The 17,558-nt window shown below is 36.4% G+C and overlaps 1 protein-coding gene across 1 annotated transcript; it reads right to left on the bottom strand.

Moving 5' to 3' along the window:
- Nucleotides 1–836: 836 nt before the first annotated feature.
- LOC149814173 (cyclin-B1-1-like) lies at nucleotides 837–17,260 on the bottom strand. The gene is made up of 11 exons (XM_089989892.1): nucleotides 17,101–17,260; nucleotides 11,309–11,411; nucleotides 11,184–11,219; nucleotides 11,028–11,079; nucleotides 10,721–10,942; nucleotides 10,502–10,627; nucleotides 10,178–10,426; nucleotides 9,672–9,830; nucleotides 9,398–9,576; nucleotides 7,861–8,011; nucleotides 837–1,118 (listed from the first exon to the last, which is right to left on the bottom strand). Exons 1-11 carry the CDS (start codon nucleotides 17,258–17,260, stop codon nucleotides 837–839), a joined length of 1,719 nt encoding a protein of 572 aa, XP_089846018.1.
- Between the last annotated feature and the right edge of the window lie 298 nt (nucleotides 17,261–17,558).

Raw genomic sequence — 17,558 nt, 5'->3', positions numbered from 1 at the left:
CTGTAAAATTTGCTACGCAAATACTTCGTATAAAAAATATAATAACTTTGCATAAAAAGTTAGCGATTTTTTTTACTTGAACTTCAAAACCTTATAAATACGTGAGTTACTTCGCATAAAAATATAATAAATTTGCATAAACAAACTACAAAATTTCTTTTAAACTCGAACCTCAAAACATTGTAAATACTTGATTTATTTTGTATAAAAAATATAATAACTTTGTATAATAAATATGTAAACTTTTTTTTAAACTCGAACTAACAAACTGCGCAAATACCCAAGTAACTTCACATAAAAAAATATAATAACTTTGCATAATAAATCTATAAACTTTCTTTTAAACTCGAACCAATAAACTACACAAATACTTGAGTTACTTCACATAAAAAATGTAATAACTTCATATAAAAACTGCAAAATTTCTTTTAAACTTGAACCTTAAAACCTTGTAAATACTTGAGTTACTTCACATAAAAAATATAATAACTTCGCATAATAAATCTGTGAACTTTCTTTTAAACTCAAAGCGACAATCTGTGCAAATACCTAAGTTATTTCACATAAAAAATCTATGAAAGTTTTTTTAAAACTCGAACCTCAAAAGCTCACAAATACTTGAGTTACTTCACATTAAAAATGCAATAACTTTGCTTAAACAAACTATAAAATTTATTTTAAACTCGAACCTCAAAACGATAGGTGTAAAGGCTAAAAACTTGGTATACAAACTAGTTAAACCGTTAAATACAAAATCAATTACAACATCATTTCAATTATTTACAAAACAATCGAAAACATAAATCACTGCCTAGATCCCTTAGTCGTGCTTATATCTACTTGTTCACCTTAGCATAGTTTTCTATAATCACAGCTTGATATTGTATAATGGCCAAAGACATTACAACAAGTATTTTCTTCAGTACACTGATTCTAGTCTCCTTTACAGCAAGTGTATCCTTCAGTAGCCTGATCTCTGCTAACACAAGAGCCAACTGAGTATCTGCTCCACTTGCATTTTTTTTGCGCTTTTGATTATATTCCTCCTTCTCCTCCTCTTCCTTTTCCTCCTCCTTATTCTCTCCTTTCGGAGGGATTGTATGCATCATGATGAGAAGCTACATGATCATCATCACCAACAACTACTATGGAGAACAAGCAGATGACTTGTTGCCCTTGCACCAGTCTGCAAGTTTCAATTAAAATAGGGTAGGGTAATCTTTTGACTTATTCTTGATTATCATCGGAACAGTTTTGCCAATTGTGCCAGAGAAATCGGTTCGTTGCTAAATATAGCCAAATTGCTGGACCACTCGGTTGGCCATTTGGTGCTTCACTTTATTCATGTTGTGCAACCAAATGTCCTTTTCTCATCATAGCGTTTGCTTGCACAACGACATTCCAGTTCTCCTCCTCCTCACCCGCATCTTCATAGGGGCACTAGTTTACCTACGTAATGCAGTTTCATTCATGGTTAGTCCTATATTGCATCACTTAAAAATATGTATGACATGTTAACAAAAAAAATATACTTACATCTGCCCTGGTCTGCTTTTATAATTTCTTGAAGTATTGGTCACAACCCATATGATGACGAAACATGAAAATTGTGAGACTTCCCTCCACGAGGTGCATCTTCATTGATATTACGTCTATACATTGCGAGACATGAAAATTCATGAACAACATGGCTTCTCAGGGGCCTTCCAACATATATGTGCTCACATAACCAAACCTACAGGGATTCATACAAAGATTAACACATAACAACACATTAAATTACATAAAAAATTACAAAATATAACCAACATGATAAATTACATAAAAATTATTTTAGCTTAAATCAATAGTTTAAGTACAATGAAGGAATAACTACCTCCAACAAAACCAACATGCCGGTCAAGTTTACTTTTTCAGCCTTCACACTATTCAAAGAGGCATAAATGTGTGCAAGCGCAGCTGCCCCCCATGCATATTCATTGGCGTGATCCAATATTGCCACCAAATTAACATAGAAACTATGGATAGACTTTCCACTGTTATCAATGAATAGGCATGTGCCAATAAAGTAGAGCAAGAATGCTCTCAGATCCTTTTCCTAGGTATGATCGGCCTTCCCTCCAGCACATGATAGTTTGTTCTTTATCCTCCTTACTGCTATGGGGTTATGGTAATTCCTCAACCATGTTAACTTAAGCCTTTCTCCTTCAAAGGCACCATTTGTTGCCCTGAAAACCATGGTAGCCAACTACTTGTGATTTCTCCATCGGCCACTGACTGGCACCTTATGACACTTTAATATGGTGTTTTGTTTCATGTCCTCCAACGTGATAGTTGTCTCCATAGCTTCAAATCAGAAAGTGTTGGTTTTTTTATCCAAAACTTTACCGCAACCTCTAAGAGGGGGTGACTGATCTTCCATAGTGAGATCTCAAAAAAACTTCAGAAATGCATACCATCAAGAATTTTCTTCATGTCCTTTGGGAGAGCTTGGAACCACTGTCGTGCTTGGAACCAATGTGATTGTCATCGGCTTGTGGCATTGGCCCAGGAGCATTGGACCTTCTTCCGCTCTTTGAGAAAATTCTTAGAGCATGCACTTTCTTATCGGCATTCACCCTTTGTTGTGATGTCTCAGACCCATGTTGAGTTGCCTTCTCCCCTTGTTGAGAAGTGTCCTCCTATTACACAACTTCCTCCAACCTTGGTTGAGAAGCATCCGATTGTTGTGCAACTCGGTCATCCCCTTGCTGAGTTGTCTTCTCCCCTTATTGAGAAGTGTTCTCTCCTTATACAACTGCCTTCAACCCTAACTGAGAAGCATCTAATCGTTGTGTAACTATGTCCTCCCCTAGTTGAGGTTCATCCACTATTTTCTATCATCTATATTCATAACAAGGGGAGGAGGTAGCTCAAGTACATCTCCAACAACCTCCTAGTGAACGCATGTCTCAAACAAATGCTCCTTCATTGTGTCCATCTCCTTAGATGCATCTGAAATAGGAGACATTATTATGACAATAATCCTTCATCCATTTTTTTGGCTACTTCATATGAAGTGGCAAAAATTTTAGCTAACATTTTCTATAGTAAATGTCTAAAAACCATTATTTCAGATATTGTTGAGGTAAAGATGGTGAGGGTGTGACCCCCGCTCTCTAAGTTTTAAGACGTTCACATACTTCATGATACAATGGTTGAAGGACTATCTAGTTCATGGACACAGGGTTCTTAGTCGCCATAACATCTAAAAAAGTCGTCGAAACACCAAAAATAGTTGTTGAATTATTTTGGTGGGAACCACAAAGAAAACCCTAGATTATACTATAATAGTGCTCGAATATGAGCCCTAGAATATGCAATGTCTTGGTTGCTACTATTTATATAATGTGGAGGAGCCCAAGAGTCAGTTCGAGTTTAAAAGGCACTTCACATACTTTTTATGTGAATTGACTATATTATTTTATGTGAAGTAAGTCAAGTATTTGTGATATTTAGAGATTTGAGTTTAGAAGAAAGTTAACTCGTACATATTTTAAGTGAATTTAGTAAAAATTTTATGTGAGGTAACTCAACTATTTACGAGGTTTGAAGGTTCGAGTTTAAAAAAAAAATACAATTTTTATGCATATTTTTGAATTTTTTTATACGAAGTAACTCAGGTATTTGCGTAGCTTGTCAGTTTGAGTTTAAAAGAAAGTTCATAGATTTATTATATGAATTTAGTAAATTTTTTATGAAAAGTAACTCAAGTATTTGTGATGTTTCGAGGTTCGAATTTAAAAGAAACTTTGTAGATTATTTATGCAATTTAGTAAATTTTTTATGTGAAGTAACTCAAGTATTTGAGAAGTTTCAAGGTTCGAGTTCAAAATAAAGTTTATTATTTTTAATGCAAGTGCTTACATTTTTTATGTGAAAGTATGAGTTTAAAAGAAAGTTTATACATTTTTATGCAAATTTCATAAATTTTATTCGTAAAGTAAATCATGTATTTGCGTAATTTATGTGAACTTCGTATATTTGCAATTTTTACCTTGTAATAGTTTATACAAATAAAAAACTGGCATTGAATCGAATTTACAAAAGGACAGAATTAACAGTGAATCAAATTGACAATGAATCAAAAAGTGACAGTGAGTCAAAAAATTCACAGTGAATCAAAATTACAATGAATCAAATTGATTTCATTCATTAACAAATGAGCATGCTCATACAATCATTCTTTTCGTTAATTTTGTCAATAAATCCAATTGATTTCATTCATTAACAAATGAATATGCTAATACAATCATTCATTCCAAGGACACAGTGAGGTGATGTTGCCTCCTTTGAACTTGCATCGACAAGTTTAGGAGAAGTTAAACTTGTATTGTCCTGTGTCTCTTCTCATACACTGTCTGATTTCCACTGACTTTTTTAATTTTCAAAGCGAGTTGCTTTGAACTGTATAGACGGCCTATGCCAAAAGAAAAATGTTAACCAAAAAGCACAAGCACATTTCAGGCAAAGGCCTGGTTTGAGAATAGTTGTAATGAAACTGATTGTTCAAACTAACCCTTTATCTATAATGTATTGGTTTTTTTGTTAATTTTCTTTTTTTTTCTTTCATCGTAGATCGTCTATACAGTTCAAACGAACTCTCTCTGAAAATTTAGAGAGTATCTACTCTAACGCACTATAAAAACTGAACTGTGTATGAGAAAAATCAGAGGACAACACAAGCTTAACTTTCCTTAAACTTTACAATGCAAGTTCAAAGGTGGCAACAACACCTCATAAGGGCATCACTCTTAGTATTTAACTACCGCCCTTCACTCCAACACAAAGAAGCCTCTCCTTCATCCTCCTCACAAACTTGCATACAAGTGACATCCAACTAGAGAGATAGATGACGAGCATTCCAATCGTTTTGATTTCTTGTTTTATGCTAACAATGAGAACCTCCTTTTATAGGTTAGGGGAGGTTTCAAAAAAGCTTCACAAATTACAAAATATTTCATAAATGAAATTGCAAAGTCCCAAGAGGCTCAACCCAAATTTTGGTTAGGGCATTGAAGAGGGGAGGTTGGTCGGTCGGCCTTATCTCCATGTGCATGTCCACCTAGGGCATTGAAGATTCCTATAAAAATACTTAATCCAGATCTGTTAGATGAACTTTTTTTTAAACTCAAATCTCTAAACATCATAAATACATGAGTTATTTTGAATTAAAATTTTCTAAATTCGCATAAAAAATGTACAAAATTTCTTTTAAACTTGAACCAACAAATTTCACATATACTTGAGTTACTTCGTATAAAAAATGTAATAACTTCTCATAAAAAATTTGTGAAATTTCTTTTAAACTCGAATCTCAAAACCTCACAAATATTTGAGTTACTTTGCATAAAATTTTTTAGAAATGCGCACAAAAAATGTAATTATTTTTTAAACTAGAATTGACAAATTGCGCAAATACCTGAGTTACTTCACATAAAAAATATAATAACTTCTCATAAAAAACTGCAAAATTTCTTTTAACCTCAAAACATCGCATATGGACAGTATTTGTGATTTTGGACAGTAGGAGAATTTGAAAATTTTTAAGGCATTTCAAGAAACATGTCATTTTTGTCGTACAATACAGTCATTTTTCAATTTATATTTTTGTAATTGATTTTGTAGCCATTACCAATTTATGAGTATTGAACATTCATGATAGGTTTTCTTAGAAAAAAGCAAAGAATGACCCCAATTTATTCAACCCTTGTGTGGTTCATTCACATGCTGGAGAAACACTAAAGAATAATATTCTCCAAAGTTTGGATATATGACAATCTGTTGCAACACCAAAATAATCATAAATACCTGAGTTACTTTGAATTAAAAAATTCTAAATTCGCATAGAAAATATGTAAAATTTCTTTTAAACTTGAACCAACAAACTGCACTTGAGTTACTTCGTATAAAAAATGTAATAACTTCTCATAAAAAATTTATGAAATTTCTTTTAAACTCGAATGTCAAAACCTCACAAATACTTAAGTTACTTTGCATAAAAAATGTTAGAAATGTGCATAAAAATATATAAAAAAAAAATCAAACTCGAATCAACAAATTGCGCAAATACCTGAGTTACTTCACATAAAAAATATAATAATTTCGCATAAAAAACTGCAAATTTTCTTTTAACCTCAAAACATCGCATATGAACAGTATTTGCGGTTTTGGACAACAGACGAATTTGAAAATTTTTAAGGCATTTCAAAAAACATGTCATTTTTGTCATTCAGTACGGTCATTTTTTATTTATATTTTAGTAATTGATTTTGTAGCCCTTACCAATTTATGAGTATTGAACATTCATAATAGGTTTTCTTAGAAAAAAGCAAAAAATGGCCCCAATTTCAACCCTTGTGTGTGGTTCATTCACATAATAGAGAAACATTCTCCAGAGTTTTGGACACAGTTGCTGCAACACCAAAATGATCATAAATACCTGAATTATTTTGAATTAAAAATTTCTAAATTTGCATAAAAAATGTGTGAAATTTCTTTTAAACTTGAACCAACAAACTGCACTTGAGACTTCGTATAAAAAATGTAATAACTTCTCATAAAAAAACTATGATTTTTTTTTTAACTCGAATCTCAAAACCTCGCAAATACTTTGCATAAAAAATGTTAGAAATGTGCATAAAAATATGTAAAAAGAAAATTCAAACTCGAATCGACAATTTGCTCAAATAAGTTTCACATAAAAAATATAATAATTTCACATAAAAACTGCAAAATTTCTTTTATGTGAAATGTCCAAAACATCGCTTTTGCGGTTGTGGACAACAGACGAATTTGAAATTTTTTAAGGCATTTCAAGAAACATGTCATTTTTGTGGTTCAGTACGGTCATTTTTTATTTATATTTTAGTAATTGATGTTTTAGCCGTTACCAATTTAGTAATCATAATAGGTTTTAGAAAAAAGCAAAGTATGACCCCAATTTATTCAACCCTTATTATTATGTGGTTCATTCACATGCTAGAGAAACACTAAAGAATAAAAGTTTGGATAACACCAAAATGATCACATATGGCAGTCTCATTTTTACAGTCAGTTATTACATGTAAAGTTAAGTTAATTCTCCAGTTATGGCACCAACCTTCACTATTTGGTTCATTCACATGCTAGAGAAACACTAAAGATCAAAGTGCTGCGAGAAAAGGAAAGATGTGACACGATTCACAATTTGGTATTTCCCCCACTTCCACAAAGTTGGAAACACGGAATCTTGTAGTACCCTCAAATGCAGAGATCTTGTTCAAGAAATAAATCTGTCAACTTTTCCAGAATTAAAACAGTGGCTGGTAGCTTGCCACAGTAGAGTTGCAGTAATGTTAATTCAACTTCTCCAGACAAACTAGATAAGCATTAAAGAGGGCTCGACTTTGATTGATGATCATGGATCTTCATTAAGAAGCTTCTTGTCACTTAATAAATAAAATAGTCAGATTTATTTAGATTTTTATTTCGGCCAAAAAAATAGCTTAATCGTCGCAAAAGAGAGAGAGAGAGAGAGAGAGAGAGAGAGAGAGAGAGAGAGAGAGAGAGAGAGGCAGCACATTTTCAAATGAAGTCTGTTCAAATATATAAATTCAATTTCATGTACTCTGGAGAAATGAGTAACCATCACACACACAAAAAAAGTGACAAAAGAAACACAATCAAATTCAATGTCATGTATCGAGGGATGACAATCATACCACACATGGGTCACAAGTGGGCGACCTTCTTTTCAAGGATGGTGCAAAGGACTAAAAAAACAGTGTCCCATAATCTCCCCAACCCCCCCCCCCCCCCCCACACACACAGGAATCATACGGCAACCCTCCTCCTCTCTGCTAGCAGCTTGGTTGTAGGAGGAAGGAGTGCAACAGAGCAAAGTTGGTGGCTCGAGTACTTCTTGTAAACAACCTTGAGCTTGCTGTCTGCAGCAGTTGCATGGAAGTGCACCATGTGGCTCGCACACTCTCTGGTAAAAGGGCACACACATTAACCAAGTCATAAGACGTTAAAAAAATCAATATTGTAATGTACAAGCAAGAAACAAAAGGAAACCCACAAAAACACATGTATGCATTAAAATTTTGCTTCTATCTGCATTCACGCAGATATGATTTTCACATGAAATGAACTGGACAAACTAGCAGTCCAGACTAATGTCTATATCCCTAAAAGCGAACCTCTGAGTCAGGGACCCCCTCCATGGCATTGGTGAGACTTGGCCCACCTGCACATCTGTGTCATCAATGACAGTACTGGCCAAGAGTACACTCCTGGTCATGTGTGTGAACAACCATTACTCATGCCTGCAGAGTTTAAATTAGGATGTCTTTAAATGAATTGATATCTCAGATTTGAGCATTGAATTTGCATGGGGGCTGTATGCATTAAAATTTTGCTTCTATCTACATTCACGCAGATATGATTTTCACATGAAATGAATTGGACAAATAGCAGTCCAGACTAATGTCTATCCCTAAAAGCGAACCTCTGAGTCAGGGACCCCCCTCCATGGCATTGGTGAGACTTGGCCCACCTGCACATCTGTGTCATCAATGACAGTACTGGCCAAGAGTACACTCCTGGTCATGACCATTACTCATGCCTGCAGAGTTTAAATTAGGATGTCTTTAAATGAATTGATATCTCAGATTTGAGCATTGAATTTGCATGGGGGCCACATCAGAACAGAGCTGGATCTCAAATCCCTCTTCCCTTTTCAAAAAAATGAGATTGATATTCATAGTTCACTTATTCACTGAAGGAATCTGTAATTTTGGGATCTCAAATCCTAGTTCAGTTCACATGTTACCCACACAAATTTCTGGGTATGCAAAAAAAAATTCAAGTTTCTTCAGTGATATTTCACTTATTCACTGAAGGAATCTGTAATTTTGGGATCTCAAATCCTAGTTCAGTTCACATGTTACCCACACAAATTTCTGGGTATGCAAAAAAAATTCAAGTTTCCAGATCTCAAATCCTAGTTCAGTGTATCTAATCGAACACAGCTCTTTATTGCGGTGACCACATTTTTACCTATGGGGTAGATCTAGCCTAGTCAATTCCTCAGAGATCTCAATTCCTGGTTTGAGACAAAGTAATCAAACACACCTTTATTGTGGTGACGACATTCTAGCCTAGTCACCCAATGTCCTGCTGGATTTGTGTGTACATGTAGCCAAAGAAATAAAAGTATAGGTGTACAAAGCATAGGGACGGGCATATATCCATGTGTGAGTGTGTGAGTGCATGCTTGAGTTGTGAATGTGCGTGTGAACAAAGCATAAAAATATAAGTAGACACAAAGCATAGGATGTGGGCAATGAGGAGCCTGGGCCAGTGGATCACATACTTTACTTGCTGCTCCGAGTAGCAGGTATGCTTCTTGAGAGCATCTGTCCAAGAAGGACTAATGTTCATCGTGCATCTAGCAGCGTACACAGCAGAAGCAGCTAGCATGGATGGGCAGTAAGTTACCATGGAGTACTGAATCAAGCTCAGCTCAGCAAAAAAGAACACCAGATTCTCCATCTGTGTATCATTCATCAACCAACAAATTAGACAAGGACAAGAATAAGTAACAAGCAAAGAAGGAAAACAAATGAACAGAAGATAGTAATCCTAGCCTGTTTATCCGAAGCAGAGGCCTTCAAGAACCGGAGCAAGAACACATATGATGTAGGAACTGTTAGGCTCCACTCTAAGTAATTCAAGATAGTCTTTTCCATCACCAAGATTTGTTCTCTTGTATATGCTCTATCGGATATGCACACAAAATCATTGACCTGCAAATCGAAGAAGGCAATGTCTGTGGTGTTCAGTTGTTTGATAGATGAGCCACTAGAGAAAGTGCTTCAGTACCTATATCAACGAATATTTTCAATGCCCAAAAAGCCACACAAAACCCACAAAGGAAAATACTTTCAGAACTAAATTTTAGTGGATTAAAAACATTTACCTATGCCAGAATCCTTTACATAAGAATTTGAACAAAACCCACTTTGCAAAAGATCAAATAATTTGGTAGCTCAGTAGTAAGTGAAAAATGGAAAGAAAATATCGCTTGAAGTGATTAATGGAAACTATCGTTAATGGCATACGAGTATTAACTAAAAAGAAGAAAAGTCATCACCTCAGGAGCCCAAATCTCTTCATATTTACAGGCTATAAGCATAGCCGTCACTCCAACCAGCTGCAGATCTCTTCGGTGAACAACTCTCATCGAAAGGTATCGATCTACAATGTGCATTGTCAGGTAGAGTGTTTCAGGCATTAGCTCAAATCTCAAGTGCACTTCAATAAGCCAATCTGCGAGGATAGCTCTCATCTTTGCATTTATTTCAGTTTGCGAATCCATATAGTCATGAACTTGAGTTGAAGTCTGTCAGAATACAGCATTCACTCAGCTGATACAAACAATCACATTAAATTGAACCAACCAGGAATAGCAACCAACCTCAGCTAGGCGATAAAATTTGTATATATCTTCAACATACTCTACAACTGCCAACTGATCATCGGCATCCAAAGAATCGATGTCATGATCATTTTTCTTTGGTTTTTCATTCACCCCACAAGCATACTGTTTCAAATAAAGTATGGTAACAATGTAAGAAGATATTGAATCATAGTGTACATTTCAGTTCAAAAACAAAGATCAATGTGGAAAATTCACCTTGCTTCTGTCAGTGAGGATGGAAGTAAGAGTGGGAACTCTCTTCCTCGAGGAACCCCGTCTTGAAGAAGCATTCTTGTTTGTTGATTTCTCTTTGCATTGCTCATTAGTATCTGGGCTGATTTCAATTACTGTTTCCACTTTCACTTTTGCAGTAACCTTCTTGTGAACCACCGCCTTTGCTCCTCTATCAGCTACTGGTGCTGCAGCAGGCAAGTTTTTCTGCCAAGAACCAACAAATATTTTATCATTCTTGTGCAAGTATCAGATATATGAATTCTTCCAAAGAAAAAGATTCCCCTTAGACCTTGATTCCTGCTGCAGCCTGTGCATTTGCAAGAAGTTGGGCACCAAAGCTCCTAACAAAAAGAGCAAAAAGCATCACAAAACATCCACTGATTGCAATCTAACAAGAAGGGAAGAAGATAGATACACAGAACTTCTGATGAGATGCAGAACAGACCTTGTGATAGGGCGTGAGATCTGTGGCTGAGGTTTGCTGTTAGAAAGAAAAGGAAAGACCAGTTGGCATTAAAATTCCTATTATGAAAAGGAGATTGCATAAATTTCAAGTAGGATATTGTATACCCTTCCACGCAACGAGCATCAACTCTGTTCCCAATGTCCAATAGAGCACGGCGATTGTTTCCATCTGCAATGGTTGCCTTCTTACCAGCAACTACTGGGTCACCTGCAAGCATTCCCACCAGAAAACATTGCCCAATAAGAAAATGGTTTAAAATTCAATAAAGTAAAACTCCAGGAGAAACGTGATTCAAACGTTGACAAAGATCTAAAGAAAGATTGCAGAGGACAACGATTATGAGATGGTAAAGAAATCAAATGAGAAACGATGATGGGAAGGACAACAGTGACGGCAAAGAATACAAAAAGAAGAGGTTGGGAAATCGGAAACAATAAGAACCAAATCCTAGGAAGATTCTAATAAACGTAAACAAGAGTTGCACAAGAAACACCGTGATGAGACTCCACCAAAGTATGATCTTCTCACATTGAAGGATTTCAAAGAAAAAATACAGCATAAGCCCAAAATCTTAATTGAAAATTTCAAGTTGCCATATATGGGATGAATCTAAGAACTAATCATAGAAAAGGAACACAGAGGCTGAACATCTGTAAACACCCATTGGAGACAAAACAAACAGTTACAACCATTAAAAAAACCACCAAAAAGAAGATGGTGATATCGGAATCACACCAACAATACCCATCAAAGTAAAACATCAAAGCCATTAAAAGAAAAACGTTGATGAAAGAAAAATATCTGGTTCAGAACTCGACATCACCAAAAGAAGATGGTGATGGCAGATCAAACCAACAAAACCCATCAAAGTAGAACAATTGATGAAAGAAAAATATTTGGTTCAGAATCCAACATCGCTAAGCTACAAAAGATTCAACAAAAGAAACGAGAACAAAAAAAGAAGACCAAGAGAAGCCACCAACAAGACAGAAGGCCCAAACCTCTCGGTTGTGCAACTGCAGCGTTTGGAGCCATAGCGTATTGCCCGAATACCGCGGCTCCGATGGTCGAAAAAACAGAAGAAAATAAGCAATGGAGACGGCCCTGTGTCTCCTGATCAGAACTGAATCCCGCCGTTGTAAAGATCCAACCAGTCGGCAAGAGGGGGGAAGAAGAAGACCCTTCCCCTTCTTTCTTCTTTTTCCTGTTCTCCTTCGTCTTCTCTTTCTCTCTTTCCTGTTCCTGTTCTTCTTCTCTGTGGCTTCAATATGATGGAAGGAACAAGGGAACGCTTTATAGGAAGTTTGAAATTAGGGACGCGTCCAACGGTCGAGTTTTTTCCTCTTTTTGGGTCCCCAACGGTCCAAATTCCATCTACTTTGTTCAGCATAGCCGTTGGGGATTCCTCTTTTGAATGGTAAATAAGGGGTTCGGTCAAAGGGCAGGCCAGGTTCCCTTCCTCAAAATATCTGACGATTCTGGACTCTCACTTAAAATGACCAAAATACCCTCGGTTGGAGGGTGTTTACAAAAGTGCACTGAATCTGTTGCTTCTCGTTTAGTGCTTTGAAATTTTGTGACTGTTGTAGAATAAAATGATCAAAATGCTCCCACGAAGATCTGAAAAGACCAGGAGATGATGGGCCCTGTGAACTTTTGTCTTGAACGGTAAAGCCAACACTGGCTGCGTTGCCACGAGTACAAAATTTCAGAAAAATCTAGTGATATACATTAAGGGGATGTTTGTTTCACCCCCAAAACTTGGGAAAAAGGCCCATCTTCATATGAAAAAGGGTGTCTTTCCCATGGGAGCTAAAATGAATGCCCCCCTTAAGGAAATAGCCGGTAGGGCCCATCTTTTGCATATTAAAGCTGGGGGCTTCATATGAAAATGGTGTCTCACTCACATGGGGGAGCACTTTCCTGCAAGAGAATGTATTTGGCACAAAATGCACTTATGCGTCCCGTGTGTAACAAACATGCCATAGAGTGAAAATCACAAAAAAGAACGACAATTTTAACAAACGTTGGATGCCACAAATCCGCAAAACGCCGTCCGCCATGCCCATAATAACGTGAACTTTTTGTTCCACCCCCTGTTACGAAGAGAACAAGGATGGGGAACAAATTAAAAAAGAAACGAGCAGAGAGGGGTTGACCCTCTCTCTCTCCTATGTGGCGGCCAAAGGGACGGAGGGGAGGCTGGCGGCAAGCTCTCTCTCTCTCTATTTGTCTCTCCCCCTTCTTCATTCTTCTTCATCTTATTGATTAGGGCATTTTTTTCTTTGACTTTCGTTGATTAGGTTAGATCTTTTACATAATTAGGGTTTTTTCTTTGATTTTCATTGATTAAGGAGTTTTTCTTTGATTTTTATTTATTAGGGCTTTTTTCATTGATTTTCATTGATTAGGGTTTTTTTATTTTTTGTTGATTAGGTTAGATCTTCTAAATAATTAAGGTTTTTTCTTTGATTTTCATTGATTATAGGATTTTTCTTTGATTTTTATTGATTAGGGCTTTTTTTTATTTTCATTGATTAGGGCTTTTTTCTTGATTTTTGTTGATTAGGTTAGATCTTTTTCTTACTTTCTTTAATTTGGTTTCGAATCAATTTTTTTTAATTAGGGCTTCTTATACTTAATTTGATTAGGGTTTTTCTTGTATTTGATTAGGGTTGTTTTTGTTTGATCTTCTTTCATTAGGGTTTTTTATATTTAATTTTATAATTTATTTATGGTTTATTTTTCTTGTAGTTAAGGGTTTTTTGGTTTATTTATGATTTATTTTCTTGCATTTTAGGGTTTTACAATTTATTTATGATTTTTGTATTTGTATATAAAAAATATGAAATCATATTTTTTCTTAAATTACCCAAAATTTAAATATTTTTTCATACTTGGATCTAGTTTGAGATCTATATTTGGAGCTACAATCCATAAATGTTTGATAAACTTTCATAATTAGATCTAATATAACACCGATTAAAACATTTATATATATAATATTATTTTATATTTTTTTTTGAAATTACCTATATTTTAAACAATTTTTTGTTTTTAGATCTAATCTGATATCTATATCTGAAGTTAAATATCATAATAAACATGTTTAAACACTCGTATGGTTGAGGGGTATGGTTGAGGGGATTGGGTCATACGATCTAAAACTAAGTAATCTGACCCATTATCCATGATTGTCCAAGTTGTTGGCACATCGTCATCAAACTACTGACATTTAGAACACAATATTTGAGTATGGTTCAAACAAACATTGGACTTGGTACAATTGTTATGGAACGAACCTAATGAGTGTTTTGTTCTATCCTTTTTGTTCATTCCGTCCAATCCTGAACAAGCCATTTTGTTTCATGTCCTTCCTTATGCAAGAGGCTCCTTTTCATAGGAAATAGGGTCTCTTTACTACAAAGAGTGAAACAAACATGTCTATGAGAACTATATGGTGGGACCTACAAAATAAATATGAAAAAACATTTTTTCTGGGTTCATACCTCCCTCATTGGGGAACTCCAAAGTGGCCCTTTCAAAGGAAAGAGGCTTCTGCTGAGTAGGAGTGTAACAAAAACCTTAAAGACTCGAGTTGGATCAACCAATTAGGCAATTGGCTAGGAAATCAGCAGTGTGGTCTCTAATGGTTTTGTCTAGTTCATGTATACATTGCCTATTATAAGTCCAAATTTATCCAAGACTCTCAAGTCACAACCAACCTGAGTGGGTTAGGGCCAAGAGATCACCAAGCAGTCTTTCAATCAGCTTGCAAACCTAGTTTGGTCTGAGTGCTCGATGTAAAGACAGACCCCATATGAGATTTGAGATTGTCTTGGCCTTGGTTATAGCTTAGCCAACAAATGGGGCATCAAGTGAACCGGTCACTAGATGCAGTTTCAATATAACTCAGGAGCTCCCCTTGTTTATACTGAAAAACTAAAACCGCAAGGCGTGCTAAAAACCAACGGACCTTTTTTTGCTCAAAATCTTTCTTCTAAACAATTTTTTTTTACACAGCTTGAAACCCGATCGAGTAGTCCAAGAAACTCTCCCCCATATGCTTACAATGTCTCTACACATGGTATGGATGAAGGGAATTGGTACCCGGCATCATATCACCCATGACCTAAATTCACACACCTTTGAAATTCATGTTCATGATGTTAAATTTGCTCTTAAAGATATTTTACATGTCCCACACATCACCCAAAATCTTATTTCAGTAAACAAGTTTACTCGTGACAATAATGATGTATTTGAATTTTATCCTAAACATTGTTGTGCAAAGGATCAGGTGTCCGAAAAAGAACTTAGAGGGACCAGTAATGAGCGATATATCAAGTGAAGCTGACAGAAACCTCAAATAGGCAAAGGTGTGCAAGAAATAAAGAAAAAATTTTAAGAGAAAGATCTACGATTGATAAATAGCACCAGAGACTTGGCCACCCCCTGCATTCTGGGTTGTTCATCAAATAGTTCAGCAGTTTGGAGATCCTTATTTCAGTTTTAGTTCTCATATATGTGATGCTTGACAAAAAGGTAAAAGTCATGCATTATCGTTTGCTTTTTCATTGCATAAAGTTATTGAACCTTTAGAATTGATTTATTCTGATGTGTGGAGACTTGCTCTAGTCATTAGTATGGATCATTATCGGTATTATGTTCACGATTTACATGGATATATATGTTCACTCACAAATCTGATGTCATGGGGTTTTTTCAAACATTTAAGGCAAATGTTGAGAATGTTTTTAGCAAGAAAATAAAGTTTTTGCAAATAGATGGAGGAGGGGAATATCAAGCCCTTGACCCTTTTTTGAAAGCTTGTAGAATTGGATATATAGTGTCATTTCCTCATTGATACAGGTCTTTGTTTGACAAGTGTGGCTGAAATTTCAAAGAAATATTGGACATATGCTTTTAACACTGCAATTTATCTAATAAATAGAGTTTCATCCTTTATTACTGGAAAAAATCTCCCTTTGAAATCTTGTTGGAGAAACCAAATTATAATTTTATCAAGGTTTTGAGATGTTCTTGTTACCTTTGTCTTAGACCATATCATTAGGATAAGTTGAACTACAAATCAGAACATGTGTTTCTTGGTTATAGCAATATTCATCGTGGATATCAATGCTTAAATCTTAGAACCCAAATTTTTTTTGTATCACATGTGGTTTTTTATGAGTATGTTTTCCCTTTCAAGTCCAAAACTAATCCTGAAACCTTGGCCAAGTTTGTTCTCATTCCTATCATACATCCAAGTTTAACTATGTTGGGTTGGGTACCGGGTCCACCCATGATGGGCGAGATCCGGACCCGACCCACCATTTGAGGAGGGGACGGTTTTGGAAACCGCCCACTCCCCATTTTTCTGAGGCTCTCTCTCATTTGGGAGTAACACAGAAAAAGAAAATAGTAGCAGAAAAAATACAAAGTAACAGAGTGAGAGAGAGGGGTTGTGTACGTTGGCTATGAATGTGCACAGTGAGTGAATGTGCACAGTGGAAAGAAACAAGTAGAAGACGGTGACATTTGAAAATCGGAGGGCATTTGGACTGTGGATTTGTCATTCTCTCCAAGTGAGGGCATGCATCCGTTGAGCAAAACGAGCATCAACGATCGGGGTTTTTCTGTTTCTGTTTCATCAAAAAGGTATGTAGCAGAACCTTAATTGGTATCAGAGCATCGAGTTTTATTTGATGTCGTTTTGCTTGCGGTTTGTTGTTTCATGGCCGGAATGGAAGACGTTCATGGTGGACGTTTGAAAATAGGGCATCATATGATAAAAAACTTTTTATTGACTGCGTTGGCATGGGACCGTCTGGTGTTAATGCTCGGACCAGAACATTTTTTTTTGTTTAGTTTGTTGGCCCCGTTGTAGAGAGACCGCGATGCTTGGTCGGCGCTGGCCCCGCAGCTCGGAAGACGGTCTGGCCTCCGGCCAGGCGGTTTGCTATAGCCACAGATTCTGCAACTAGGTTGCAGACCCAGGCTGCAGCCAGCCCTATTGTGGAGCAGGCCTGACCATGGGCCAGACCATGCGACATAGGCCGTAGGTCTGACCAGGTCATGCAGTGGTGCTGCCCGCATTTTATGCTCCCTGCCTGCGGCATAGGCCGCAGGCTCTGTCTGGCCTAACACAGCTCTGTGGCATTGGTTGTAGGCTCTCCTGTTTCCATCTTGCGACATAGGATGCAGAGTTTGTTATCCGGCCTGACCCGATTCTGCGGCTCGAGCCACAAGCTTGATTGCTCCCAGCCATGCGGCATAAGCCGCATGCTCAAGCCGACCTATCCCTGCCTTGCGGCACAGGCCGCAGGCCGAGTTCCTGGCACTGCGGCAAAG

This window comes from Nuphar pumila, chromosome 15, assembly GCF_984573655.1.
Source record: "Nuphar pumila chromosome 15, dmNupPumi1.hap1.1, whole genome shotgun sequence".
In the NCBI taxonomy this organism is placed as follows: Eukaryota; Viridiplantae; Streptophyta; class Magnoliopsida; order Nymphaeales; family Nymphaeaceae; genus Nuphar; species Nuphar pumila.
The sequence above is the reverse complement of the archived record's forward strand: the minus strand, read 5'-3'. Positions and strand labels throughout refer to the sequence as shown.

Coding starts and splice junctions, on each gene's coding strand:
- LOC149814173 (XM_089989892.1), bottom strand. CDS start 17,260: ATGTCGCATGGTCTGGCCCATGGTCAGGCCTGCTCCACAATAGGGCTG. Junction 8,012..9,397: donor TACTCGGAGCAGCAAGTAAA/GTATGTGATCCA, acceptor CCCTTTTACCAG/AGAGTGTGCGAGCCACATGG. Junction 1,119..7,860: donor CAGAGAGGAGGAGGGTTGCC/GTATGATTCCTG, acceptor ATGATCATGTAG/CTTCTCATCATGATGCATAC.